Genomic DNA, 27,971 nt, shown 5'->3' on the forward strand with positions numbered 1-27,971 from the left:
GTGCTGTGCTTACGCAGCCTTGGCAGCATCCATGGGCATGAGGCTTATCCCAGCACCGGTTCCTTCTTGAACCTGCCTTTGCTTTAGAAATCCCTGTAATGCAGCTCACTGCTGCAATTTTTTATTTAGCCAGGTCTTCATCAGGGTCTGTCTTATTTCTGCTCTCGGCTGACACTTGCCTTCTCTCACCAAGCAGTCTGTGATGTTCTTTATCAGGGCGTGCAGTGCTTGCTTCTTGCATTTCCTAACCCACCTCACATCCTGCTTTTCCACGTGCCAGGTGTTGGGGGGTGACCCATGGAGCCTGCCCACCCCACTGAGCGGGTCCCCAAGCCGTCTTATCTGTTGCTCGCACCCTGAGAGCCGGGAAGCTGCTTTAATGCTCTTTGTAGTACAATAGACTCACTCAAACACAGAGCGAACAAAAAGCCCGTTAAAGTGGGCCCTGCTGGGCTGGGGTTAGTATGGGCGTCTGCCTGCTGCTGCCTTTGTGGTTGTGGCTTTTAGTCAGATTAAATTGTGTCAGAGCATTGGGAATAGGTTGCCTTCTGTCCTTCCCGCTCCATCCATCCACCGGGGGATGCCTTTCGCAGACATGTTTACGTTCCCACCTAGTGCAAACTGTGGCCGTGGTTGAGGCTGGCTCTTGCTGGGGCGATGGGTAACGGAGGTCTGGGCAGTCGCTCTCCCCCTCCTCCCCTGGTGATCAGATGTGGGTGAGAAATCCTGCCTTCTTTTGAGCCGTGGGAGTTGTGCCGTGGTTTCAGAGGAGCTGAGATTTCACCCTTCCCTTGCCTGCCCCGTTCCTCTCAAAACCCACCAGCCCATGGAAGGGCAAACTGGGAGAAAAATGAGATAAGACGTTTGCGGTGGTGGAAGGGCTGGATATTGCTTGGAGCTGGCTCTCCAGGGAAAGGCACTTTATAGACATGGAACTGAGAGAAAAATACAATCTTCTAACTTTTGCTGTCCTCCGTGTGACAAGGACTTGGTTTTTGGCTGTCCCTCTGCGGGGATGGGTGGGGAGGAGACACCCGGCTGCCGGCTACATCCCTGCCAGGTGCAGTGCTCCTTCCCACCCATGCAGGGAACTCAATCTGATATATTTTGGCTCCTGTTTGTTTCTTTAGCCTCTCCACTCTATTAACTGGCAATCTTTTAATTTTTTTTTTCCTGAGTTGTCCACAGAGAAGCTGTCTCCTGCATGTTTTCATGTCGTGTTTTCACCTTGCTTTCCTCTGGAGTGCTGGGGTGCTCTGTGCCGGTGACTTTCCCTCCTTATTTGGATGGTTTGGACAGAGAAACCTCTTTCCATCCAGCATATGGCTGGGCTCGTGCATCTGATGTATCAGCCCAGTGGTGAAGAGGAGGGTTGCCTTGGCGGTGAAGGACGCTGGGTCAGGCTGGGCAGGGTCCTGGTGCATTGCTGTCACACCCCAGGAGCACAGGTCTCCATCTCCAACCCTGTCCCATGAAGGGCAAATGTGCTCTTGGCTCCTGCCAGCCGTGACTCTAACAGTGTCTGGAATGCTGCTTCTGAAAGGAAAAAAAATCCTTCCTGGCTGTTGTCAGTCAGTAATTAAGGCCTGATATATATGAACTGATTTGATTTCTTTCTTTTCTTCCCCCCATGCCATTATCTGGCTTTGTATAGCTTGAGATATTCCTGATGGTCATAAAATTATCTTGGCCTTTTTAAAAGTCAATACTTGCTACTTAGTAAAACCATGAGCCTACGGGCTGGAAAAGATTCAAGTCTTACTAGCTTAGCTAAAAGGCATTAATTCACAGAATATATACATAACAATGCTGTCCTGACTTGCGGCGAGTCCTGCCTGCAAGATTTCTTCCCTTGTCTACAAGATGGACTTTGGACATCTTCTTTTATTGCTTTGAAAGCTCAGCCTGATGGATAGGTTGTTCAAAGCCAAGCGAGGTCTTTGCATTAAAGCAAGAAAAGAGACAGCTCAAAATTAAGTTTCGGGACGGCTGAGATCAGTATGGGCTGGGTGAAGCCACCCCTCTCCAGGTTTTCTGTCCCAGCAGTGGCAGAGGAAGGGGCTCTGGTGTCTGGGCTTGGCTGCCGTGGAGTAACTTCACTCTTGCAGTAGGTCAGTTGGTTCTTCTCTTTCTTTTTGGGCGGGCAAAATGTGATCGACTTTCCCCCAGCCTGGAGTCTTGCTTCAACAGCAGCATGAACGCTTTTCTTTGGGGATCCCCAGGGAGCCCCGTGTACCTCTGTGTCTCTGCTCGCAGCCACCCGCCGGGCCAGGCCACCATCACCGAGCCATGCTAACGGCTTGTTTGCGCAGCAGAAAGGAGAGGGGAAAGATGACAAAGTATTAATTTAAGGGGAAAAAAAAAAAAAGAGAGAAAATCCTTCACTCTTCCCACCCAGCCAGCTCTGACATAACTTCATTAAACGCAGGCGCTCGGCCGCATCCCTGTTCACAGAAACCTGGTTTCTTGCTGAAAATTCACAGGGCACTCTCGCATGCAAACCCATCGCCTTTCCCAAGGGGCTTATAAATGGTGGCATTAAATACAGAAAAGGGAGCAAAACAAAGGCTACGAGGGGTCCGTTAACCATTATGGCCTGATGCGCGCTGGCGGGGAGCCAGCTGACAGCATCGCTGCCACGCCGCCTCCCCCGCCGTGCTCCATCCACTTGCAAGTACTTCCCAAAAGACAAAAAATAATAAAACAAACTTTTTTTTAAAAGCCAGATTTTCAACAAAAACATTGTTTTATTTTTAACCTGAGGCTTTAACCAGGAAAAAAAGGCTAGACGATAACGCGTAATGCAAAGCGCTGCTGTGAATAATTGCTAGAGGCGTTGGGGTTGCGTGGCTGGAGCATCCGCCTGGGACGCGGGGGACACGTTGTGTGGGTGGTGTCACCTCCAGCCCATGCCGCCTCCTCCCTGTTTCCCTTTTGCCGTTTGTCTTGCTGGCGTGGCAAGGTCTCTCTGGGGGAAGGACGGGCCCTGTCTGCATGCGGCCCCGCAGGATGGCGGCCCCGGAGCCAGAGGTGCTGTCGCTCGCTGAAAGGCACTGAGGATTATCATTTGCACCGTTGCTAGAAGAACGTTAATTTTGGTGCTGCTAGATTAAGCAATGACATAAATATGTGATGGGCAATCAATGTGAAAAGCTTAAATTTCCATTAACTTAGGGGTTTACATTTTGGTTTCTTTGGTTATTTTACCAAGAACAAGATTAAATCGGTTAAATAAGCTTGATTGCTGAAATTGGCCTAATTGTGCTTTGAAAGTTGCATCCTTCCAAGGAAGGGGCTGTGTCCTACCCCCACGGCCGCTGCTGTGGTTTTCCTTGGGGACAGCTGTCTGCTGACGTGGGCTCATTGCACAGCAGCAGCAGATCTGCTCGCACCGAGATGTCTGCATCCTCGCTATGGAAGAAAAGATTGTATTTACACTTGTGGCTGTGGCATGTAGAAAAAAGTAAAAAAAAAAAGAAAAGGGGGGGGGGGGGGGGAGAAAAAAATGGAAGAACCCCCCCCCCTCCACCAACCAAACCCAAGGCTGAATAAAACAAAGCTGGTTTGTTATTACAGCTAGACAGGTCTCAGCATCGAACCTGCTTAAAGCCGTTTGAAAGCACTCTGTGCTACCTTTGCATTCTGTGCGTTAGGTGTACCCCAAAACATCTTCTAAAAGGCAGGGCTGGAGCTGTAGAAAGCCGCAGGTGTCTGGAAAGGTCAAATTGTCTCATTCCCTGTGTTAAAGCGGGAATAACACTTAGTTACTGACATCTTTATAGTTCTCCTGTGCTCACTGCTGTTCAAGCACAGCAGCATCCTTCCTTTCCCAGTCAAAGCAGGAGGAATTGACATGTTGATAAGGAGGAACAAGGGTTCACCCTGCTCTTTATGGAAAAGAAACTCATCACCTGCATTTCTGAACAAGCTCGTTGCGTGGTCAAGGCAAAACCCAAAGCAAGAGAGCCAGGAGAACCTGGTCCTTTGCCTTAGTTCCTCCAAGGACATACATGTCCTGTCTTGCCCCATCCCTGGAAACATTCCAGGTCAGGTTGGATGGGGCCCTGAGCAACCTGATCTAGTTGAAGATGTTCCTGCTCATGGACTAGATGACCTTTAAAGGCTCCTTCCAACCCAAACTATTCAGTGATGATTCTTCAACCTTTCTGGCAGGTTTCGTTGGCCTTTCTCCATAACAGTGTCTGTTGTAGTATCACCACTCCATGCCCATGAGCCCCAGGGGCTCCTCATCCCCATGGGAAGGTGTTTGGCTCCATCTGGGCTATTGCCCAGCTTTGTCAGCTTTGGAAAAAGATATGTTGGCAAATTGTGGGCAGTTTGTCTAGTCCAACCAGCAGTACCTATAGATTCCGTGGTTGTAGGATGATGCTGATTGCCTTTCTGTACAAGGTTCAGCAGGAGATGAGATTGTTCTCCTGGTATTTAGGGCAGGAGGCAGCAGGCCTGGATGGTTGGCTTCCGTATAGTTAACAAATGGTACTTGATATATACAGCTGAAGAGGATGGCAGCCCGCTCAGCATGCCGGGGCATGTCTCTGCTCCTGATGAAGAGCCGTCCTGGTGTTGCAAGGAGAGCGATTCTGCTCGTGACGTGATACGGATGGTCACTTTGACATTTTCAATCAAATGTGTTGACAGAGCTTGTGTCGTGAAGCTGAAGGAGTCAAAATATATGGGCCTTTAAAAAAAAAAAAAAAACAGGCAAAACAAACCCAGTGTGATTAAATGTATCCAATTTACCAGATGGATTTCTGCTCTGCTGAGCAGGATGGTCTGTTCCAGGAGTTTCTCTGCATTTCATATTCAGCTTATGTAGGAATGTGAGACCTCTCCATTTAATGAGTTTGATTGGTATCAAAAGTTAGTCTGCGTTGTTCCTGCTGGAATACGTCTCGGGAAGGGGCCAGGGAATGAATTTCTGCATAAATCTCTCGCGCGCAGAGCAGCGGCTGCCCATAACGGGAACCGTCTGCCTCGTCCTGCCATCACCACCGACACCCACAGCCCTCACAGAGGGGGAACATACTCTTGGCAAAGATTCAACAAGATAAAAAAAAAAAAAGTCCGTTTTCCTTTATTGCTTGTGCTATAGGGGTTACGGTATGAGAGGCAAACCAAGGCTCATGGGCAGGGGAGCGCGGCCGAGGGTTGAGAGGACCAGCGAAAGCTGGGCTGGTTGGATGGGATCCTTCTGCCTGGGTCTCGGCATGGGGCACATGGCTGAAACCCCTTCATCTCAATATCTGTCTGCAGTGCAAATAGATCTAATAGGTATAGAAAGCCTGGCTGTTTACGCGTAGAAAGGTGAAGGATGCCTCCAGCTGTGTCAGGCTGTATCAACACCGCAGAGGCCGCAGAAGATTGGGGATATTTTCCCATTAGAGCTTTTTCAAATATGTAAGTTTTATAATCTTTTTATTTCATCATTTGCCACCCAGTGGGGGAGAGATGATCTTTGTGCATAAATGTGCCTGTTGCCAGCCGTGCTGGGAAGGGGGTGTGCAGAGACGCAGGCTGGAGGGTGGTGGGGAAAGCGGGCTCCTTTATCACGAGCCTGGAGTGGCTTTTGATGTGTAAAATCGCAGGCACTGGCTTTAATTTGCACATCCCACCTTGGTGCGATCAGGACCGCAGTGAGCAAAGAGATGCTGTTGTAATTAAGATCAGGGTTGGATCTAAGGCACTGCACGGGGGCTACGGTCAGGCAGATGGCCATCGTGTTGGGACGAAGCTTGTTCCTGCCTAATGGCTTTGGGGCACCACTGCCCCCCACTCATCCAACCCCACATGAAAAATAATGCAGAGGTTTGAGGTCTGCAGGCTGGTGAGGAGAAGACAGCAGTAGTGGGGTGACCCTGTGGCCACGGACAAGTGGCCCCAAGACACCCAGCAGAAACTCGGTAGGTCCCCCAGGGATGCTGGTGCCCCAGGGTACCAACCTTCTGGAGGGGTTATTTGAAACTGTGGAGGGGTACGTCAGGACAGTGCATCCTTCAGCGCCTGGGTACCCAGTTGCCTGTCCCCTCAAACAGATATGAGCCACAACAACACCACTTTGTACTGTGTTCTTCAAGGGAATGTTAAAAGCCACCCAAAAATTATTTATTATCTGCAGCCTGCGCATAAAGCATCAGCTCTGACCGAGGGATTGCCGCGCTGCCATGGCCGGTGCCATCAGTCACAGCAGCCACCTCCGAGGCCAAGCCTGGTCCCACCCCTGCCAAGCTTCAGTTTTGGGGGACATTGTGTGGGATGAGGACCCCCTTTCTCTGTCACCTCCTTGAAGCCCCCTGGCTTCAACCCCACTTGCAGGAGCCTGGAGATGATCCTGAGCGCCCAAAATGCCTGTGTTTAATGAAGAGCCCTCGCTGCAGCCTGCTAGGTCGCTGTGTAGCCCACAGCTGACACCCAGCTTCCCCCTCCCTCCACTACATGGTCCTGAGCTGCCCGAAGCACAGCAGGGTCTGGAACTACTGGAAGATTTTCCAAATGGGGAAACTGCTGGTAATATTTCAGCCAGGGACACTTTCGGGCTTGGTTTGGATCCATCTGGTCAGCCCCTAGTTGTGAAATACTGCAAAGCTGGTGGGATCTTTTCTAGGGATGTTTCCAAAGCCACCCCGTGATGAGTGCTGGGGAGACAGAACTTCTCATTGCTGCAAGTGGGATGTGGGGTTTGGGTCTGGTTTTCCTCTGAACTACCTAGGTAGGACCTAGACAACAGTCATCTCATCCTTCCATCCATGGGGTGCCCGTGTCCCAGGGACAGGTAGGGTGGGAGCACCAGACAAAAAGCCCCTTGTGTCGCTGTCTGCGAAGCAGGGTCATGTGCTGCCACCAGGGACCTAGCACTTGCCTCCCTTTGCTGCCCCTGCCTCAGTTTCCCCATTGGTAAAACAGGACCTGTGTGAGGTTCCTCTGCTCTGAAAATGCTCCTGAGAGCAACCCTGGGGTAAAAGGGACATGTCTCCTGAATGTGTGAGTTTTTTCTCCCGTGTCATCCTCATGAGTGAGAGCACCGCTGGCTCCTGATGTCTTACATAGCCCCGGCAGCGTGTGGGCTTGGGAGGGAGCACCGAGTGTCTCCCCTGCGGAGTCGCAGTCATGGCAGGGCAGGAAGGGCAATTCCTGCCAGCAGCGGGAAAGAGCTGTGTCACAAACAGCAACCTGTCTCCTCGCAAAGAGGGAAAAAGCTTGACTTTTCCAATCAGCTCGTGCTTGACTGGGACGAAGCTGTGCGCGACTGGCCCAGGACAAAGCCTGGAAGCAGCTGGGCGGGGGTGAGCAAGGGCGAGCCAGACTGGTAGTACGTAGGCAGACCGTGGCCCATACCCACGTTTCTGTTGGATAACACAGTGCAAAACATCTGCTCTCGGCCTGTCCCTCGATGTGGCAGAGCCGCAGGTGTCAACGGTGGCCGGGGGCCCCGGTGCTCCCGGGGGGGTTTGCAGGAGGGGCGTCAGGCTGGAGGGATGTGTGGGTCCTTGGTGCCGGGGGGGTCGGTACCCTCATCCTTGGCCCTGGCACAGGAGGTGGTTATTGCTCTTTGCCCCACCGCGGTGCTCCGGTACGTACACAAGCGGTGCTGCATAATGCCATGTGGCGGGTAATGCCTGAAGAGGTAACAGCGCGTGTAGACATGCGGATTTATTATTATTTAAATTAGTATTTGGGGCAGGGGGAGTGCTGGTAAAAGCAGGTTCTGCGTTGCCTGGTTCAACTTGTTTGCCAAAGTCGGGTACTATATAATTTGAATCCCTTTGGGGAGAAGTATAATCTGTTGGTTTGTTTGGCGTCTGCTTTGTTCTGGTTGTTTTCTGCAAAACTGCTTTGGTCCCAGGTCATGATTAATACTAGTTCTCCCTGAAAGCAGAGTCATCCTGGTAGCCACAGGAAAATGCCCTGGACTAGCCGGAGCAGGTTGAATTATTCATTTCAGTTAGTTTGTTTTAATAATTAAAGAATTTTTGTTATGTTTTGCAAATTGTCCAACGCTTTGTGGTAATGCAGGGCTCTTTATTGTTATCTGCCGCGGTTCTGTGGGTAATTTCTTCCAGCTCATACAGCCTGTGGGGTGCTCCTGGAGTACTTGTGCAGAGTTCCCGGTGTTTGCACCTGAGGGCTGGTCACCTGAGAATTGCGATATTATTGCTTCCTCCGATTTAATAGCCTTGCTCCTGAACAGAAGGCTCCCCTTTTTTTTCCTGTTTGCCAGTTGCCCACAGCATCAATAATTGTTCAAGACGCTTGTACAGCTAATAGAAAGAGCCTGTCAACAAGAAAAGCTCATTGTAATACCGCTGTCTTAAAGAGACTGGGGGAAGCAGCAAAGCCAACCAGGTAGCAAACGTGTTGCTCCTGTAGTCACACAGATCCAGGGACAGGAGACGTAAGTGGGGCTTAATTCTCTCCCAAATGGATGCTCTATCTCACACCCCAGCACAGCTTCTGATTTATGGATTTCGTAACATCGGAATATTTTCACTGCTAAAAACTAAATGGGAAGATGCAGCCAAGATCCCATCTAAAAGCTGCTGAGCTGCAGCTCAGGGACTGCGGCTGCTGTTAGCAGCCCTTGGGCCAGTCCAAGCACAGAGCACAGCGATGACAGCGTTGGAATTCCCAGTTTGCAGAGGACTAGAGAATTTCTGCAATCTCTTGAAAGTGATAGCGAGCCACGCCGTGAGCATATTTAAACAGGCAGTCTGTGTCCTGAGGTTATCTTGAAAACCAAGCCTGCCTAGCTGGAGGGAAGCGTGATGCTGCAAGGGGAGGAAGGAGGCCACTGATCTCCCAGCTAATGAGTGGAGGAGGGATGTGCAGCTGAGTTGATTTATCAAGGTAAAATGTTGTCGGCTGCTGTAAATGGGGAAATAGTTAGGCTGTGCTGGAGGTTCAATTCTGAAGCCTGGGATGGAGGTGGAGAGCTGTGAGTGAGGACGTGGACAGGCCAAGGCAAACCCTGGTGTTACCGGTCATGCTACAGAGAGAACGTCCAGCCTGGAGCCCATCCTGGAGGAGACACTGTCCTAATAAAAGATCCAGTAAATGGAGTTAGTGAGAGATTTGTTTTGATGTATAGCAGTCTGTTCAGTTAGCTACCAGACGTGGTTTGTTTAATGACTGAAACCGAAAGAGTTGGAGCTCATCTCGGTGAGTCTGGGAGAGAATATAGATTAAAGCCATTGTGTTCTCAATGCACCATTGACTTTCCCTACGTACCGTGAGCAAACGTGCCGTTCAGGCCCAATGAGATGGACAGGCTCATTAAGCAAAACCAGGACCTCTAAAGTCACCCCCTAGGAGAGCCTTGCTGTGTATTCTCACTTTGGTGAGGAGCATTTTGTACTTCTTTTAAAAGAATTCATCATTTTCTTGCTCATCTTGGTCCCAGTCCAGCTGGAGGACGGGAGTGTTTGGAAGTTCTCTGCACAGTCTTCTTGGGTGATGTCAGCAGCCCCACGTCGGACACTCGGGAGGCTTGGAGACTTTAATTAAATGTCCAAACATCTGCGTACTGAGATGAACCAAACCCCCTGCGGAGAGCCCATCTTGCAGAGTCCTGAGCGTCCCAGCTCCCATGGTGGAGAGGGCTCAGGGACCCTCCTGATGCGGGATTCTCCTTGGGCAAGGGGCAGCAGCTGCCCTCCCTGCCCACCCTCCTGCTGCACGGGTGAGACGAGGTGGAGGAGCGTGGGGAGAGCAGGGTTGAGGCACTCTCTGTTCCCTCCGTCCATCTCCAGCAGATGTTTCCTGAGGAGCACCGTCCAGCTGGCTCTGCTCACAGCAGCCCCTCGGCTGCTACGGACGCTGCTGAGTCTTGTGCAAAATTGTCCAGGAAATCACAGACATTCCCATGTCCTGTGCCCAGAAAACCTTGAATTTACAAAGTCTTGGCTTTGATTTTTCTTCATACAGAGAGGATGTGATTTCAGAGATGAGGCAACCTCTCACCATGATTTATAGCGCTGTGTTGAGCAGGGAAACCTCTTCCCTGGCTATGTGTGGACGGCAGCTGGGTACACGGGGAGGAGAGTTCTCTTGGGCTTACGAATGCTGTAAGAACTGTATCTGGTGACATTTAATTTAACCCTGTCACACCAGATCTGAGGTTAGGTTTGATGCAGTCGTACCTGTGGGCATGCTGGGAGCACGCCGACGAGTGATGCTGGTGGGGAGGGGGTGTGCTGGGGACGTGCTCCCCAGCTCTGGGCACCCAGCTGGCTGCTGGGCTCCAGCACAGAGGGGAGCTGGCACCCAGGAGAAACCCCTGCCTGGGGTTTTGTGTGAGCTTTGAACGCTGCAGATCACCAAGTGCAGCCACTTCAAGAGCGGTCGGTGGCAGGTCTCATGGTTTCCAGTTGCTCCATCTCTCATGCTGGAGTTAGGCTTTTCCCTCCAACCTGCTTGGCCACTGTCCGTCCTACCTGGACTCATTGGTCGAGGCCATACTCTGGTTCGTCCTGCATAAATGGGGCCGGAGCAAGCCCATGAATTAACCCAACACTACCACGCTCCATGATGCACACAAAGCTGGGCACCGCCTGGGGACCATCAGCACAAATGCTCTAAAGTGGATTTTAAAGCACATCCAAGCTCTGCTGCCGGTATTTATGTGCCATATGTTGCACTGGTGATTACTTATTTTGCTTCTCAATGGAATAGAGTATTGGGGTTGTTTAGATCACCCAGTGACGTTATTGGCCTCTGGGCCCACCAGAGGACTAGAACTTTTCACGTTTTTATTTTTGACGCGCTTTCCTCTGTAGTGAGCAGGGCTGGGGGTCTTCAGGGAGAGCCAAAGTCCCAAGTTTGCTGTTTGGCACAGGGTCCGGCTGGTGGCATCTGTCACCGGGACAGAGTGCTGCCAGGGGAGAGCCCCCTGCGACCGCTGCAAACAGCCTCCAACTGCGCCCGCATGGACAGAGCAGGGTCATTTTCATAAGCCATGACAAGCAAGGAGTTACGTGGTTTAGAGCTATTTTTGCAGCAAGATAAAAGAATGCTAATTCACTCATTTACCTAACTTCCCATCACAGTTCAACAGACTATTACACGCCAGGACTTTCTTCTTTGCCTTCCTAAATAACTCACTGATGAAAACGGATGTTTCACTGTGACAGGCAGCATTATGCAAAACTAGGGCTGATTTAAAAACAGAAAACTATTCCCATTAAAACTCCTTTTTGATGGTCATGTGGAGTTTCAATTACACACATTTTTTTTTGCATCGTTCGTTGCCTTTGAGTGGAAATTTTCAGCATGTGCTGAAAACCCTCCAGGGATTGAAGGCCTCCCTAAAGCCCTGGTGTATTAAATCTCCACCACGAAAAATACACATTTATGTTGAAAATACAGAATAAACTGCTCCTCGTTTATATGTTTTGTCACTTTTTCTTACTCTGAAAAGAAACCTAAACCAGTTGTAGTAAACATTGTTCAGCACTGTGCTCTTCTGCCTGTCTTCTATGGGTAGGAATTGGTTCTTTGATCTTCAGTTCAAAGAGGTTGAAAAGGCTGTTTCTGCCGTCTGCAGAGAATTTCCTTCTGCTTCTACAACATCTCTTGATTAACTCTGCGTTGCTGGGAAGGCCCTCGGTATCCATCCAACCAAGGAGATGCTAACACCTTGTGTTAACACCTACTGCAGAGTGGATGAAGTTTGCTTCCAAGTCACGACAGCCTTCTCCCGTGCACACCTAGCCTGGTGGAGGACGTCATCCCCTGACGCCCAGGAGAGCGGTAGCGCGAGCAGAGCCCTGCCAACGAGCGGTTGAGCCTACAGGCAAGACCTGATCATGTCCGACAAGACCTGCAGGCAGCCAAGTTGGCATCCAGTTGCTGGCTGGGAAGCGAGCCGTGCCGGAGCAGAAGTGTTCTCCATCCTTAATGACCTGGATGTCCCAGGTCTAATGGCATCGAGTGGTGCAATTTGTCCCTCGCCAAGGGACCTGCTGTCTTCAGGACTTGTAGGTTGTGGCCTTTTGCAACGCCGCTGTTGTTAACCTAATAGAACATTTAAAGCAAAGGGGAGGGAGAGGAAGTCATTAGCAGCTGCATTAACTTCTACCCTGGATTCTGTGCACAGTGTTCGCTCGAATTAAATAGCTGTTTGGATTCAAGCGACTCCTCCAGCGTGAGCTAATGAAACTGGTCCCGCAGTTCAGCGGTGGCGGCAACCAAAATCCTGGTTGTAATCCAAACTGCAGTTTTTTCACCTAATGAATTAATTACCTGATTATGTGCGTGCGATAGCTCATTAGAGAGGTGCGTGGCAACCTTTGGAAGGAAATTACTGGCTTTGCGTGGCCCGGAGGCCGTTACATCGCAGGAGCGCGCTCCTCGGAGTATTGCAGCACCATATGTGTTGCTCTAATTAATGGGCGTTGTTCCTGGGGTCGTTTGATCTCAGGAAAATGACTGTAAAAATTTGAATACTGTAAACCTTTGAAAACACGGAAGAAAAACTCAAACAGCCAAAAGCAATTTCCTTTTAATCCAGCTTGTGGTGGCGGTGATGGTTTTTTTTGTTGTTGGTTTTCTTTTTTTATTTTAAAAGCTTCCACCCTATTTAATGGTAGCTGCAGAGATAAAGTGCAGTGTAATTTGGAAATTAGTTCCGGATGTTTGAGTTGTAGCTTTATTTTAGTAATCTGGGTCATTAATTTTGTTGAATAGCGTGTTTGGATTTTCTTGCCCTGCGTGTGCGAAGCGCAACTGCATCCAGGGTATAAAGGGACTTCCAGCAGGAAAGGGAGCTTTCAAAGTCCTCTCCCCCCTGGGTGACCCTGAAAAAACAAAGCCCTTTTCTCTGTGGTTATGGGGCGTGGACGGCAGGAGACGAGCGGTGGAGATGAGCACTGGGGTGGTTTGTGCAGGACAGCGGGAGGGACCTCACTGGCACTGCACCCCCCCGGAAAGCCAAGGGACGGGTTTGGGTCAGGGTAAGGGTTTAAGCTCTCAGCTGTGACAGGAACCTTTTTAAATGAATAAAAGCAACTTGTGGCTTGATTAATGAGAAAGGTGCAGTTTGGTAAAGCTTTTCAAGGAATATTAATGAAAAGGATCTTTTGAGTGAAAAAATGTACTACTGCTTAAGCCTTGAAATGCCCTGAAAATTGGCTAGAGTTGGAAGGGACCTCAAAGACCATCTACTCCCACCCCCTGCCCTGGGCAGGGACACCTCCCACCAGCCCAGGTTGCTCCAAGCCCCGTCCAGCCTGGCCTTGAACCCCTCCAGGGATGGGGCAGCCACAGCTTCTCTGGGCAACCTGGGCCAGGGGCTCACCGCCCTCACAGGAAAGAATTTCTTCCTCATATCTAATGTAAATCTCAGTTTGAAACCATTCCCCCTCATCCTATTTGCTACACTCCCTGATAAAGATCCCTCCCCATCTCTCCTGCAGCCCCTTTAGGGCCTGGAAGGGGCTCTGAGGTCTCCCCGGAGCCTTCTCTTCTCCAAGCTGAACCCCCCCAGCTCTCTCAGCCCGTCCTCACGGCAGAGGGGCTCCAGCCCTCACAGCTTCTTCGTGGCCTCCTCTGGACTCACTCCAACGGGTCCATGAACCTCTTATGTTGGGGGCATCCCTGAGCAAAGGGAATGTTACAATCTCTGCAGGATTAAGGCTGTGTTTCCCCCTGTATGTTTATGCAACATCAGGCAAAAAAAACCAAAACAAAAAACCAAAAAAAAACCCAAACAAACAAAACCCCCAGATTTTCTGGGGCTAAGCTTTAGAAACATGGTCATTATGACAATACAAGAGCAGGCAGAAGCACAGAGCTGGCTTGGGTAGAGTTTTTCTGCTTATCCTGATTTCCGTTTTGCTGTTTATCCTGTTTATCCTCTCCTTGTTACCCTGAACTAGTTTGTCTTCTTGTAAATGCCAACCTACAAGCCTTAAAAAGAAATAATCAGGAAGAAAACTTGCTGACTGAGTCTTTTTTTTTGCCTGTGGCAGTTGAATAAGACCATCAGCTTATATAATATTAATATTTGTAAAAGCAAACCTACAGAGCTCATAAATCTTCCATAAAAGAGGGACAATATCTACATCTATTTTAAAATGAAGCAGGTAAGTGGATTCTAGGACAAAAGGGTATTGATACAAAGGAAGTGGATAAATGAAAGAAATGAAATTGCCGTTTTAATCTGAAAATTGGCTCTGCATAAGTGATACCAGAGTTTTCACCGCTGCCAGCAGAGCCAGCGTTTTGCTCTGGGTCGTCCCTTGGCCCTGGAGAGCTCCAGTCCCTGGCTGCTGCCACAGCAGCCTTTTTTCCCTGATATTCCATTTAAGTGGGTTAAGGAGTGAAAAAAAAGTCCAAAATTGAAACAGGGCTTGTTTGCGGAGAAGGCTTCATTACCATTTTTCCGAACTTTGTGCCTTCTCCAAAAGAAAAAAAAAAAGTGCAAAAAAAATTCTGCCGTTTTAGATTTTGTTAACCATTTTTTAAGGGAAGAAGCAGGCTTTTCCCCATTACGCTATGCCACAGCAATATGGGAACCCAGAGGAGGAAAAAAAAAAAAGAACAGCTTATTTTTAGCCAACCAAGTGAGCAATCTGTCTCCAAACACACGCATGCAACAGCGACGCTGCTGCATCGCTGTTAACACATTCCCTTTTCAAAGGAAAACTGTGTTTTGAAGCAGTTGCTTTAAGACGTCTTTTATTGGGTACCACCTGCTGTGAGATGAGTGGGGTAAAATCAAACCATTTAAAGATTGTAGAGCTACATAGGAGGGGAAAAAAAACTTCTCCCCCCCCCCCCCCAATTTTTCTTCATTTCTTGAGTTGTGTTGTCTGTGGATGGCTGGTCCCATGAGACCGCAGGGGATGGGGCATGGGCAGCACCCTGGGAACCTCCGTTCCTGGTGCCTTGGTCCCAAGGGGTGAACGTGTTGCGATGGCTTTTCCCTGCTGCCCAGGACACAGCGTGAGTCCCGGCATCCCACGTGGGGCAGGGTGGGATCTCCAGCCCCACGCAGGGATGGTGTTTTGTCAATAAACATCCTGGCTGTGGTTTTTAAAGTGTATGTACGTGCTTCTGCTCAGCGCCGAGCACTGCGAGAGCTCTTGCTGGCAGCGGTGTTTATCCAGCTCAGTGGAGGTGCAGATGGGTGGGTGTCTTTGGATGTTTTCACCAGGCATGCAGTTCTTCCTATTTTTCCTTTTTTCTTTCTTTTGTTTCCTGGCCCTGAGCACAATGGGAAGCCTTTTGTTCTGTATTGCCCGGTGGTGGAGATGGATCAGAAGATCCATCGTGGACATGGCTCTGTCCCTCCAGCTTTCCCCAGTCCCATCTTGGCCAGCTCCCAGCACCGGAGGAGAAGACCACGGTGTGGGTCCACTCATGGTGATGGCAGTGAAACGCGTTGGATGGGTCTGGCCCAGCAGCACCCCATGGTTGGGGTAAATCAGATCAGGGGACGGACTGCCCCAAAGAGTTCCCAGTGTGAGCAGACAGACCAGTAGACAGGAGACCAGGAAATACCATTACAAGTATTTCATAGATAAGAAATTGGGGGACAGAGATACGAGGTAATTCCCACAAAAACCTAGCTGGGATCCCGTGAGCCCCAGACCAAGGTAGATACCCCAGGCCATGGCATGAGTCATTCCCAGCTCATCTCGGAGCTGGAAGATGGTCAGGCATTGGCTCAATCTGAATTTCTTGGTGAAGCAATTTTTTTTTCTTTTTAAAACAGGGAGTTGCTGAAGCTGAATCTTCTCACGGGATTAGGTCAATTCATTTTACGCAGCATATTTTAAAGGAAAAGTTTTTATTGTGCCAAGTCAGGCAAGAAATATGTTCAAAGAATTTTAGCATTCAGCTCAAATCACTAATTCATTTAAACATTTTAAGCTAATGAGAGTTGGCAAAAAAGCTTTTTTTATTAAAAAAAAAGGTGGAAATAAGAAGAAGGGAACGTGTTGAAGTTATCTCAGTGGAAAATATTTTCATATTTTTCATTTATGGAAGTTTATAAGTTTAGCTTTTGTCCTAATTAAGGACAAGAAAATATCTGAAAAGTTTTCACAGGGCACACAGATAACTAGCCAGGCAATTCCTGATGGTCTTTCTCATCTCCAAGTCCAGCTGCGTTTTCCCTAATGAATTTTTCTGCCACAGCAAAGGTGGAATGCAAAAGTTCAATATTACAGATCAGGTTTGCTTACAAGGAGAGAGGAGACTGCCCAGAACTCGTACACTGGAAAAGAGATGAATGAGAATGATATCACAGAGGTCTATAAAAGTGTGGAGAACCTGAGTAAGGCACGGTAAACATGATGGTCTAGGTGAAAAATCACAAGCAGGGAAATCAGTGCTTGCAAGGCAGATCAGGTGAAGGATTTGTGCTATCTACCCATTCCTTCCATCTTTTCTTTAGGGAGCTCCTCATTTGCTTTGATGTGCCCGCTTGTGTTTGTGCTTTTTCTGTCCCTTTGGGTTAAGGAAGAGAGAAGATCTTGCCCTGGCTGCAGCCAGAGCAGTGGGACCTTTGCTGGACCTCACCGTGCCTTTGCTTTCCCTGGGCTTTTGCTGCCACCCCCTTCTCCAGGAGGCCCTGAGCAAAGCTGAGTTATGTACAGCATCGGCTCCACTGTCATTAGAGAATAAATGACACTGTCTCCATGGCCAGGGAAGAAACCAAATTAAACCCCACCATCCTCAGCAATTGATGGGCCGGCTGCCGAGCGCTGTGTCACAGCCGATTTCTCATGAACAATCAGGGGCGAATCGTATCTCTAATTTCTGTCACAAATGTTTTTGCTATGCAAAGGGACAAACAGGAGCAGGGAGAAGAGGAGGGAGCGCTTGGCCTGGTCTTCAGCCTGATGGCAAGGGAAGGCTGCGATGATGCTAACACACTCTGAGCACGGTCATGGCTAATGAGGTTGCATTAAGCAGCAAGAAATGGCCAGATAAGCTGCTTTCTCTGGCTGTAACAACACACCACCCTGCTAAAATAAGGCAACCGGAAGGAGGGTAAGGAGGGAAGTGAATTGCCGGAGACAAACCCGGCACAGGAGACCATGTTCCCCAGTGGAGAGCCACACCAAGCGCGGGGAGATCTGTCGTAAAGCTCTGTAAGTGTGAAACTGTTTAATTGGGTTTGCTAGAGAGGGGCTGTGGCATTCGGGGTGGCCACCGCAGGTGACACCGGGCTATGAGACATTCAGATTGTAACGATAAGCAGGTACCGACTTTTGGCACTAATCTGACTACAGTAAATTTGTGGCGTATTGACTGTGGTGGAAGTCTAGATCAATATCAGTCTTCAAGAGGCTCAATAGGTCAATGTTTCTTTGATACAGATAAAGAAAATAGAGGGTAGGTGTTTATGGCATTCCCTGCGTGTGGCATTATTATTCTTTGCTGATCCTTCTGCCGAGGTAAGGGAGGGGAGCAAGAAGGAAGGTAAGAAAGGATTTAGAAAGATAATTCACCAGACGTTCAAAAAGCGGTTGTAAGAAGGAGATTTATGGTGGTTTTTTTCATCAGTTTTCGGCTGAGGAGAGTAAGATCTTCATAAAGTTATATTGTCCTTTGAAAGACAAATTTCTATCAAATAGCGGCCTTGGTTTTAATGAGGCGTCCGTGGCAGGGGGGTCGCTGGCACGTGGCTATGCTTGCTTAGGATTTGGCAAATAAGGACATGCAGGTGTTTCACAGGTCCCCGCTGCTTTCTGGTGGTGGTAGAGATACCCGTGGCTGGCTCTAAATGCCTTGAGGCAACTGGCGGAGAGATGGTTAAACCAAGGCATGTGGAAATTTTGTAGAAGAGGGCACAGAGAGAAAAGCCATTTATTTCTCCTCTTAAATAAATCAGGCAGTCCTGTCAGGGGCTGCAGGTGACTGAGGTTTTGGCTTCACCATTAGGTCAGTCCTGGCATTTCTTGTGCTGCTGGGATGAGCGCGACTCTGCTGATTTATACCCTCGAACAAATCATCTGAAGTTGAGAAACCTGTTACCATTATCAATGTGACTTTTTTAGACTGTTTTTTTTTAAATCCAATTATGGTTGGATTTTCTTTTTTTTTTCTAAATGACGAAAGGCATCAATCACCAGGAATGACTTTTTGGTATCGGCCAAATTTTAGGGGAAGTCTGTTGAAGGGTTTTGCTCTGCACCCTGTCGCCATACCCCTCCCTGCCATGGCAGGAGGGCAATGGTACTGCTGGGAAACCACTGGGTCTCGCTGGGACAGTGTTTCAGTTCCTGGAAGCTGAGACTTTGTACCCTCAGTGCTCGTGTTGCCTGGGAACTGGTGGGAAGGGACCAAGCCAGGGTCCTGCAGTGGCCTCCAAGGAAGTGGCTTGGCGTGTTACGTCTCCATGGCGTTTTTCTCCAGAGGGCCTGGGTTTGTGTCAGTGCTGAGATCATCCACCCTGGGTCTGGAATGATTGCATGTCTCAGAGTGGGGTTGGAGTCTTCATGGTTGGGTTTGTTTCCAATCAAAATCTTGAAGTCGTGAAGGTCAAGATAAAACAAGCCACCCTCAAGCCATCAGGGTGTGTTGAGGGGACTTGGATCACAGGGACATCCTCATCCTCATGTCCTGGCTTTTCTCCACCAGGTGAAGGGAGCCTCTCCTAAGCTGTTTGCATCCTTAATACGCTGTCATCCCAAAGCTTCACCGCCCCAGCCATGCATGGACTGGAAAGCAGCAGAGGTCGCAGGGGGTCAATTAATGTCCTGGGGCACAGGAGAAAGCACATATGGTCAGAGAGGTCCAACCAAGACAAAGTTGAGCAAAACCCATCTGCTCTGCAGCCTTGGCCAGGGGTCGGCGAGGTTCCCCGGTTGGATCCTGGGACTCTCCCCAAGACCCCTGTGGGCTCCCACTGGAAGGGAGGTCCCGGGGGAGGCGGCATTGCCTTGGCACTCGTGATGGGCAGTTTTCCTCCCCTCGCTGTGCTCAGCCCTGCAGCGGAGTCTCCAGTAAGAGCTGCTGGTGTCCAAGGCGGGAATTGAAGGTGCCCGTGTGACCCTCGGGTTGGGGCTGTGCTGCCGCTGCTATCAAAGATGGTCTGCAGCTGGGTGGGAAAATTAGATGTCACCCTTGGAATGCGTGAAGGTCGACGGATCCCATTACTGAAGTGATGTGTACAGATCCATCCTGACACGTCCATTTGTTAGCAGGGACCACGCAGTTTGATGGGGAAATCGGGTATAAACATGTAAATGGGAAAAGGATTTCCAAGCGGAACGGACGGGACCTTCAGAGCATCTTTCCCTGTGTTATATATTTCCTTCCTTTCCTTTTCTCATCCCCCCTCCCTCCCTTCTCCTTGTTTCACAGGACTGGCTGACGAAATTTGGGTATCTGCCTCCTCCGGATCCTGTCACAGGACAACTGCAGACGCAGGAGGAGCTCACCAAGGCCATCACGGCCATGCAGCGGTTCGGGGGGCTCAAGGCGACAGGAGTCCTAGGTCAGTGGCTCACAATCCCTCCTCTCGCTGGTGCAGAGGGATGCAGGGACGGCTCCCTGCCCGTCCCAGGAGGAGAGGGGACTGGCACTGAGTTGTGGAATAGCATCATCTCCAGGAAAGGCTCAGGCGGGTGTAACATACGGCCCAGTTTGCAGCTGTAAGAGTAATTACATGGCTCAGGTGCTTTGTTGCCTTGTGCTTTCAAGAACCTGAGGCAAGCAATTATTTCACCAGACCCACACACCCTTGGGGTTCCTGTCGTGCTTAAAATAGCTTAAAATAGCTTTTGGTGTGCTGAAAGAAAAAAAAAAAAAAAAAAAAAAGAAGAAAATAAAGAAAAATAGACAAGGGAAAAAAAAGACAGAGAAGGGCTGATAGGTTGTCCTGTTCAAAGCTTTAATTGCAGCATCGCATTGAGTTGAACAAAAGTCCTGATTAAGACTCCCACTTTGTATGTGTAGATGCTCTGGTTTCTTCACCACTGGGGCACAGCGCAGGGGAGGCAGGAAGATGGTGTGGCATCACCCAGGCGCTGCTCACTCCTGCCCGTGACACGCAGAGCCACGAGGTGCCTGCGGAGGGTCTCCTTGGCTCTCCCCGAGCCGCAGCGGCTCCGGTTGCCCCCGGTCAGCAGAGAGCCCGTCACCCCCCGCCCGGTGGCCAGTGGGGCAGGGCAGTGGGTGGCTTCTGCCTGACATGGTGGCCACATCTGGCAGGGAGGGAGCAGTCCAAGGCCAGGCTGGAGTGACACATGTTCCCCGGCATGGCCAGGGTCATTCCTCTCAATGCCCTCATTGAGGGAAGGAGAAAGCCAGCATTGTCCCGGCCCTCGGAAGGGCGCCCGTCTGCTCTCCTCCCCTCCCTGCCCAATGCATGGCCGCGACCTCCCGCCACGTGGCCAGCTTGCTTCCGCTGCTCGGGACAGAATTAGCGAGAAGCTGCTAATTAGCAGGCTGGTCTCCACCCATCCCTGTGCCCCGGCCACCCTCTGCCTGTCCCCGGAGCAGCTGCCACCTGAGCAGCCGCTGGCTGCATCCCATCACTGGGACTTTCCCTCCCCGCTCTTAATGGAGCACGTGCAATTATTTCTCTTCCAACTAATCGCAAACTGCAGGAGGCCTGGGAGCAAGGGTGGCCTTTTGAATGCATTTACGTTCTCATTTTTGGAGGGGGTGTTTGAAACAGGCCGGGGGGGCTGCCCTGGGCAGCTCGTGTGTGGGGTTTGCTTTGAAAACAAAGTGTTTAAGTAAAGAGGTAAAGCCAGCACGGAAAACGCGAGAACGACCAACTCGTCTGCCTTTCAGCAGATGAGAATAGGAGCTTTAAGCTTTCATTCAGTTTTAAAAATAAATAAGAAGGAATATGAGCATTTTCCAAATGAGCTCCTAGCTGGAAAGTGGTATAGTTTATTTACATGCGAATGTTTCTCTGCTTTGTCAGGGGACTAATGGGGAATTCAGCAAGAGACACCAAAATAGAATAATTAAAAAGTTATGTTTTAAAATATAATCAAAGCTGCCCACAGGTTGTTTTCCACACGAGATTTTGAGATCTGTAAAGTGTCACACCAGAGGTAACCTGCTGCATTTTCCCCTGAAATGAACGAAACTGTCCATTGACGCTCACAGCAGAGCTGGCACCTCACCCCTGCCGGGGGGGTCGTCTCCCCTTGCCTCCTGGCAGCCCCAGCTGGTGGCTGCTTTGAAGAGATGGGCTTTCGGCAGGAATTGCTGCCATGGGTGAGGGCATGGAGGGGGCTCAGTGCCCCGTGGGTGGCACCACGGGTGACGCTGGGGCCGGTGCCATGTCCCAATGTCTCCCCAGCACTGCCTTTGCTCCGCTGCTGCATCCTCAATATTTCCCTTCCCTTTTCCCTGTCCGCCCTGGGATTTCCTAACCCACCATTCCCATGATTTCTATTATTTCTTCCCTAACCCTAGACGAAGCCACGCTGGAGCTGATGAAGACCCCGCGCTGCTCTCTGCCCGACCTCGCCGCCGTGGAGACCAGGAGGAAGCGATTCACGCAGGCTCTCACCAAGTGGAGCAAAAGGAACTTGTCCTGGAGGTAGGGATTTGTCCTCCGCTACAGAAATCTTGTAGTGAAGGGCTTGTCCCACGCAGAACAGGGCCGAATATGGCTTTGTGATGCGTTTCGGTGTGAGATGCTAAAACGTGTGCCTCCACAGACTATTTATTTAAACTCTTCTCCTGCTAATTCCAACCTTGATTTCTTGGACCCACTAGGTCGTCGGCTGGGAATGGTGTGGATTTGGCTGGTGGATTAGCTGTGAGCTTTTTGCTGCGTTGCAATGGTTAGAGCATCGTTTCTGTTGTGTTCGTTGGGACTTTACACTTTCTCAATCAGCTGCCACAGACTTGGCTGAGCAGAGATGGGGCTTCTTCTCTCGCTCCACCTGAGCCTAAGGGTTGGGAGCATTTTCTGGGTAATAGAGCCACTTTTTTTCTCCTATACTCCTTGTTGCCACAGGGAAGTATTTTCCCTTGACAGCAGGGAGCAACACGTGTGGGTCTCTCTGGACCTGCAACACGCAGAAGTTCAGGTCCAACTTCCAGAGAGGCTGCAGTCACGCTGCAGGTCAGGGTTGGCAAACAAGCTGATCCCTGTCCCACCAAGACTTGTGCTTTTTGGGACCCGTTTTTCCCTCCTCAAAGACCATGTGCTGCAGTGATTATTCTGCCAAGAAAGGTGAGCACCATGAGGTGCTCATACTATCCTGAAAGCACGTGTGGATGCTATGGAGAGATCTTGTTATTAATAATAAGCTTCTCTTTGATCCTGGCATAGTCCCTAGAGCGAGTCCACCTCCCACTGCAGTAACAGATCTCGACTTCTCTGTTGCTGTTGACACGTGTTGACACTGCGGCAAATCTCCTACCAGGGATTTGCTCCATGTTCCAGCACATCCCTCTGAAACCTTACTTTCAAGAAAGATAAACATAATTCAGCTTCAGTAAGAAACAATTTTGGCTCGTGTAAGTCTTCTTGTAGTGAAGTGTCTCAGTTATAGAAGCCCAGCCTATCCCCCTGTTGACCCCTGTTGATGGGTAAGAGGAATAAACATATTTTGGAGCAGAAACAGTCCCTTTGGGTGAAAAAATAAAACCTGCCCTGATGTCCTGCGAGCTGCCAGAGCCAGCACAGGGGGATGGCTTGTGCACAGCCCTGACCTCGGCAGCTCCTCTGAGCAAAGCTGGGCTGGGCAAACCCGAGCTACATCCTGCAGCGGGGCAGACACGGTGGCCGGGCGGTCGCGGGCAGGAGCCCAGCGCTGCAGGGACCACCAGGGCTCCGGCCATGCCGGCAGAGTGTCCACAGTCCCAGGCTGGAGCGAAGCGTGGAAGGGGAATGGGGTCAGGCTGTTCTGGTGGACACTGTGCTGGGGCATCCCCCACCCCCTTGGAAACTGTGATGCTGCAGCAAAGATTGCCATAAAAAAAGGGGTTTACGTCTGAGACAGTTTTATACGTATGATATAAAAAAAAAAATCCATCTCCCGACAAATTCATTTCTGCCTCTTATTCTTTGATCCTTTCCAGGATCTTGGCTCTTGTTCAAGAAAGGGCTGTATTTTATAACTGGAGGTTGTATAAGCCAACAGAAGGCTATAGCATTATAGAAAGTCCAACATAGTATTTACATCCAACACTTGACATTAAAATAGCTTTTTTGAAACAGCCATGAAAGTCTGCCAATAGAGACATAAAGTTTTACATGCTTACCTCTTACGCATTGATTGAAGATTTAAAAAAAAGAAAACAAAACCAAATTCTGGTATGCCATGCATTTAAAAATTGAAGAAAAACCTGAATAATTGCAAGGCTGGAATAAACAGTTAAGCAAAGCTCTACAAAAGGATGATCATGGGATAGGCACCTGCACTGATGGAGAAGGCAGCGTTTGGCAAACAAAATTTTATAGGCATGCAGATTGCTTGGGGTTCTTCTTTTTACTCTTGAGTACAGCCAGCCTGTGGGACGGGAGGGCTCAGGGAGCAAAACAGTACAGGCTGCATCCTGTGCATCCCGGTACAGCCTCGGAGCATCCCAGTACAGCATCAGACACACGCAGTCTTCTGTGCCTCATCTCCATGGGAAGCTTCCAGGATATTACAGCATATAAATCTTCTTTTCATGGGATTTTTAAAAATTATTTTTATTTTATTTTTCCTGCATTGTACATAGGTACAAAGGCACTCAGTAGGCTGAAGAGGTGGCAGTGGGATGGATTTGGGAGCGGGGTGCGGGGAGCGGCGTGCTGCGGATGCCCTCTGCTGGCATCGGCGCCAGGAGCTGCCCGCAGCAAGTTCGCCCTGGCATTTGCAGCCTGGTTTTTCTTTTGATAATTTTGCTTTGTTGCTGTTGGTTATGCCCCGCAGAAAGGGGAGTTCACAGCTGGCATCTCCGTCTCTTCCCAGGCGCTTGCTGTCTCCTTGTGGTCACGAGAAATGCAGCGTCAGGGCCATGCCCCCTCTCTGCCTGCTCTGAGCTCCCTGGGGCAGGGGAAGCTGCCAAAGCCCAGATTTCTAAATTTCCCATTTTTTTCTTGCTGAAATCTCAGCCCGGTGCCAAACCGAGCTGACTTTCATCCATCTTTAGTTAAGGATGAGTCCCTGGTGCCACTTCATCAAAGCTGCAGTCTTTGAAACTGCGATGCTCGGGACATGAGGTGCTGGAGCTGGAGCAAACGCAGGCGGCAGGGGAGCAGTGATGTCTGTCAGCTGCTGCCCATCATCGCCGCCAGCATCCTGAGGCCACCCGCGGTGGAGGTGTGGCACTGCCTGAGCCAAGATGGGGATTTACCGGGGCATGGAAGGGCAGCTGCCGGACAGGTGCCATGGGGTAAAGCTGTGTAACTGGGGTAACTCCCAGTTCCACGCTCCCATCCCCACAATGGACCCGATCCTCTCGCTTTCCTCCTTTAATGGGTGGCATCCCACTGTGGGACCTCCCAGCCCAAGTGTGAGAGATGTCCAAGGGGGGCAAGAGCATCACCCCCCGGTGCAGATCTGCTTTAGGGCTGTCACAACGTGCCCATTGCAGGCATGTGTGACCCTCATAGGAAAATCCCTGAGTATCTGGAGCAGATCGCAGGCAGCAGCCAGGTTGGCACAGGCGGCAGTGTGGGGGCACGATGGCCGGGGCAGGTGGTGAAGCATGGCAGCCCTGCTCCGGCAGCCCCCCCTCCCCCGACCAGCTGCTCCTCCCGCAGCCCAAAAAACCGGCTCTGAAATTTGCTTTCACCCACCTCTTCTCCCTGGGATGGATTATTCCTGTGCTGGCATCCATTGCTGAGCTGCAGGGAACTGCCTGGAGAGCTGTACGTATTAAAGGGCAGGAGAAGAATTATCCCCCCAAAAATGTTCTGTAATTTTTGCAAAGCGCTGGGAGAGGTGCAATGGAGGGTGCAAACAGCCCCACTGCTTTCCTCCTTGGCGTTGGGGTGTTGCGGCAGTGCTGGGGTAGCCCCGGAGCGGGGCTGCTGTGCCACGGGTGGCTGGGAAAGTGCCTTTGCCACGGCAGCAAGCAGCCACCCTTCCCACTGCCCCCTCTTCCCCCCCGCCAGAAAAATCAATTTGGGTTTAGCAGGCAATCCTTAGCCTGCTGGGTTTGGTAGTTATCAGCATTTATTTTATTTCTCTGGGGTTTCAGGGCTGCAGAAGGTGAAGGAGTGCTTTCATTAACCAGCAATTGATTTCTCATACATCACCAATACTCTTCCACTTTTGGCTTTGGGAGGACAAAAACCAAAAAGGAACCCAGAAACCAAAATAACCATCGGTGTGGGTGCCCCTCAATAGCAAACAGAGGCAGACCAACCCTCTCTGGCCTCTGCTTATTAACCAGCTTGGACCCAAAACCTCTGGGATGGGACAAGCGAAGGAGGGGACTCGGGGGACAGGTGAAGGATGGGCAGCAGCTGGGTGAAAGCCAGCTTGTGAGGTTGCTGCCACCTGGGTGAGCCCTTAAAGCAGAGCAGAGATGTTCTCCTCGGCATCCTGTTGTGCCACTTACAACCGCGTACAGCTCGGCAGACGCTGTTCCAAGCGATGTGGCTGATGTTGTCCCCGCGCAGCCCCATCCACCGGGGGGACAGGTGCTCCTCAGGGTGTCCCAGCACGTGGCTTTGCAGAGGGCTGGGGGCCACGTTGGTGGGATGGCCAGAGAGGGACCGAGCAGCCCTGTCCTCCTCACCTTCCCAGTGGCTTGGCGGGGGCCGTCTGGATGAGAGAGGCTTCTCTCCAATTACTCACATCAGGTTTCTGCCCATGATTGGAGCTCTGTGAGAGGAGTCTCAGGAGGGATTAACATCCAAGAAGAAGGAGCGCTGCTCTCCGCTGGGTACCTAAGCGCCATTTACTACAAATAATAATAATAATAATCAAGGTGGGAGGAAGCTTATTTAGTCCTGTGTGCATCTGCGTGATGTTAGAAATGTGCCACCTTTTCAGCGGAACTGGGTAACACAAAGCCGACGAACATCCTATTGGCATAATAGGCTTCTCCTAATCTCATTGAAAACAATTAGCAGAGCTCCAGCAATCAAATCAGATGCTGAATTGAAAAACCCTGATGGGATTCTCTTGAAAAATAACGGTGGTAATGAATAAAGGATGGGGGATTTTTCACTTACACCTGCAGCATGTTAATAAAATGTGGGTCAGCTCAGAGGTGCAGGACCTTTTATAAGAAGCGAAATAAGTATTGATACTGTTTCTGCCTTAATCTAATGTTTCTGGAGTCAGGGGTTGGGATGAATGTTAATAATGTTTGTCTCTTCAGACAGGGTTTTTCATCCACTGTCCTTTTACAAGGGAGATCAGATTTATTATCCTCATTCTACGGCTGGAAAGGGAGGGAAAGGAAAGCAGCTCATGCGGTCGAGCAGGGCTTGAGGAGGGAAGAGCAGATAACATCCATGAATCTGAGTCCGTGCCCTAGGCACCAAGATCATGGAGACAGGTTGTAATTCCTGGCATAAACGTGGTGCGTTTTACACGTATAATGACTTGTTCAGTAGAAATTAATGCAGCAAAGGGTTTCCTTAAGTCCAGAGGAGTGTTGTGGAAGATGAAGACACCCAGTTAAAGAATATCTGGAAACTAAGTGGCCTTTATTTTTTTTGGACTGTAGAGGTTTACATCCAGCCACACTCTCTTCTATAAACTAAAATTGCCTGAAAACTGTCTTTTCTAATCCCATGCTCACACTGTTTGCACCTCTGTGCTGCCTTCTTTACAAGTGTGTTTTGTTTAAAGTCCTACGATTGTGTGATGTTAAATGTATGCTAACTCATTCAGTTTAGCAGTTAAGGTCTTTCTTTGCCCAGAATAGTTTAGGGATAGCAAAGGTGTATCTATGTGGGATATTTGCTTATCTGGCTGTGACGTGTTTTGCCTGATTGACCCATCTCATTCCCTCCGTCTCTAGGATGGGGTTCCCAAGCTCTTCAGAGAAACTCTTTGTGAGATTTCTGCTTGTTCTCCCAAGTCCCCTTTTTGTCCTTTCCTGGATTTAACCCTCACTAGTTTTGCCCAGCTCAGGAGGTGGGACCCACCTTGGGCTGTGTGTCTCTGAGGACATGGGATTTATGCAGATATTTGTGAAAGCAAAAGCATCCAACCTCAGTCAGTGAGGCGTCCCTCCTCCCCTTCGCTGATCTGTGGTGTCTCCCAGTACCCAAATCACTACTCGCAGGAAGGGCTTGAGTGACGCGTGGTCCGTCTCTGACACCTGTAATTACCTCTGGAAGTTTAGTTGGGTCATTGCATCCCACTGGTGCTGGGGAGTGGTGTAATACTGAGCCGTGCTCTCCCAGCTATATTATGCAGGAGGGCAAGCGAGGTGATCATAATTGTTGCTTTAGCCTTTAAAAATCTCTCAAGCCATGAATATTTCATGCACACTTTGGTTGGTGTGCTGGTACACAAGAAAGAAAGTATCCATTACTGCTGGGGTAGAGCTGGCCAGAAATTTTCCAGCAGAATTAGTTTTTGCCAATAACTACTCAGTCAACAGTACATTTTCCTGCAGTGTGTTTATTTTTGTCAAAATTGTCAGTGAAAGATCATGTAAACATACTCTTTTAGAAGCCAAGGTGCCTTGTTGCATCTTTGTCTTTATACCTCCTCTATTAAATCAACAGTATTAGGAAGGTTTTTTTCAAGGTTTGGTTACACAGGAAACATTGGCTTTTTTTCATTCCAGCAAAGGCCAAAAGGGAGGTTTGAATCATGCAGCTGCAGGGCGGACGCCGGCACACAGCGCGTCCCACCTGGCTTCTCTTCCAGGACAAGGCAGAGGTGGGGACCAAGGGCTACTGTGCTGACAGAGAAACCGTAATAGCCCTGCGAGGTGTGCAGTGGTGTCGTAAGCCCCCGCTCATCAATGATTTTTCTACCAAGAAGCAAGGCAAGAGCTTCTCAACTACCACGCTCCATCGCAAAGCCTGTCTCCTGCAGGCAATAGGCTGGAGGAATTTTGAA

At 49.9% G+C, this 27,971-nt stretch overlaps 1 protein-coding gene across 1 annotated transcript in view; it reads left to right on the plus strand.

Annotated features, from left to right (window-relative positions):
* Positions 1-27,971, plus strand: part of MMP17 (matrix metallopeptidase 17) — a 68,149-nt gene that overhangs the window by 23,560 nt on the left and 16,618 nt on the right. The window contains exons 2-3 of the mRNA XM_063351370.1: positions 19,333-19,465; positions 21,406-21,532. Of these exons, the coding sequence (XP_063207440.1) occupies positions 19,333-19,465; positions 21,406-21,532 (260 nt within the window). The remainder of the gene's footprint in view (positions 1-19,332; positions 19,466-21,405; positions 21,533-27,971) is intronic.

The sequence above is a fragment of the Chroicocephalus ridibundus genome, chromosome 13 (genome assembly GCF_963924245.1).
Source record: "Chroicocephalus ridibundus chromosome 13, bChrRid1.1, whole genome shotgun sequence".
Classification (NCBI taxonomy): Eukaryota; Metazoa; Chordata; class Aves; order Charadriiformes; family Laridae; genus Chroicocephalus; species Chroicocephalus ridibundus.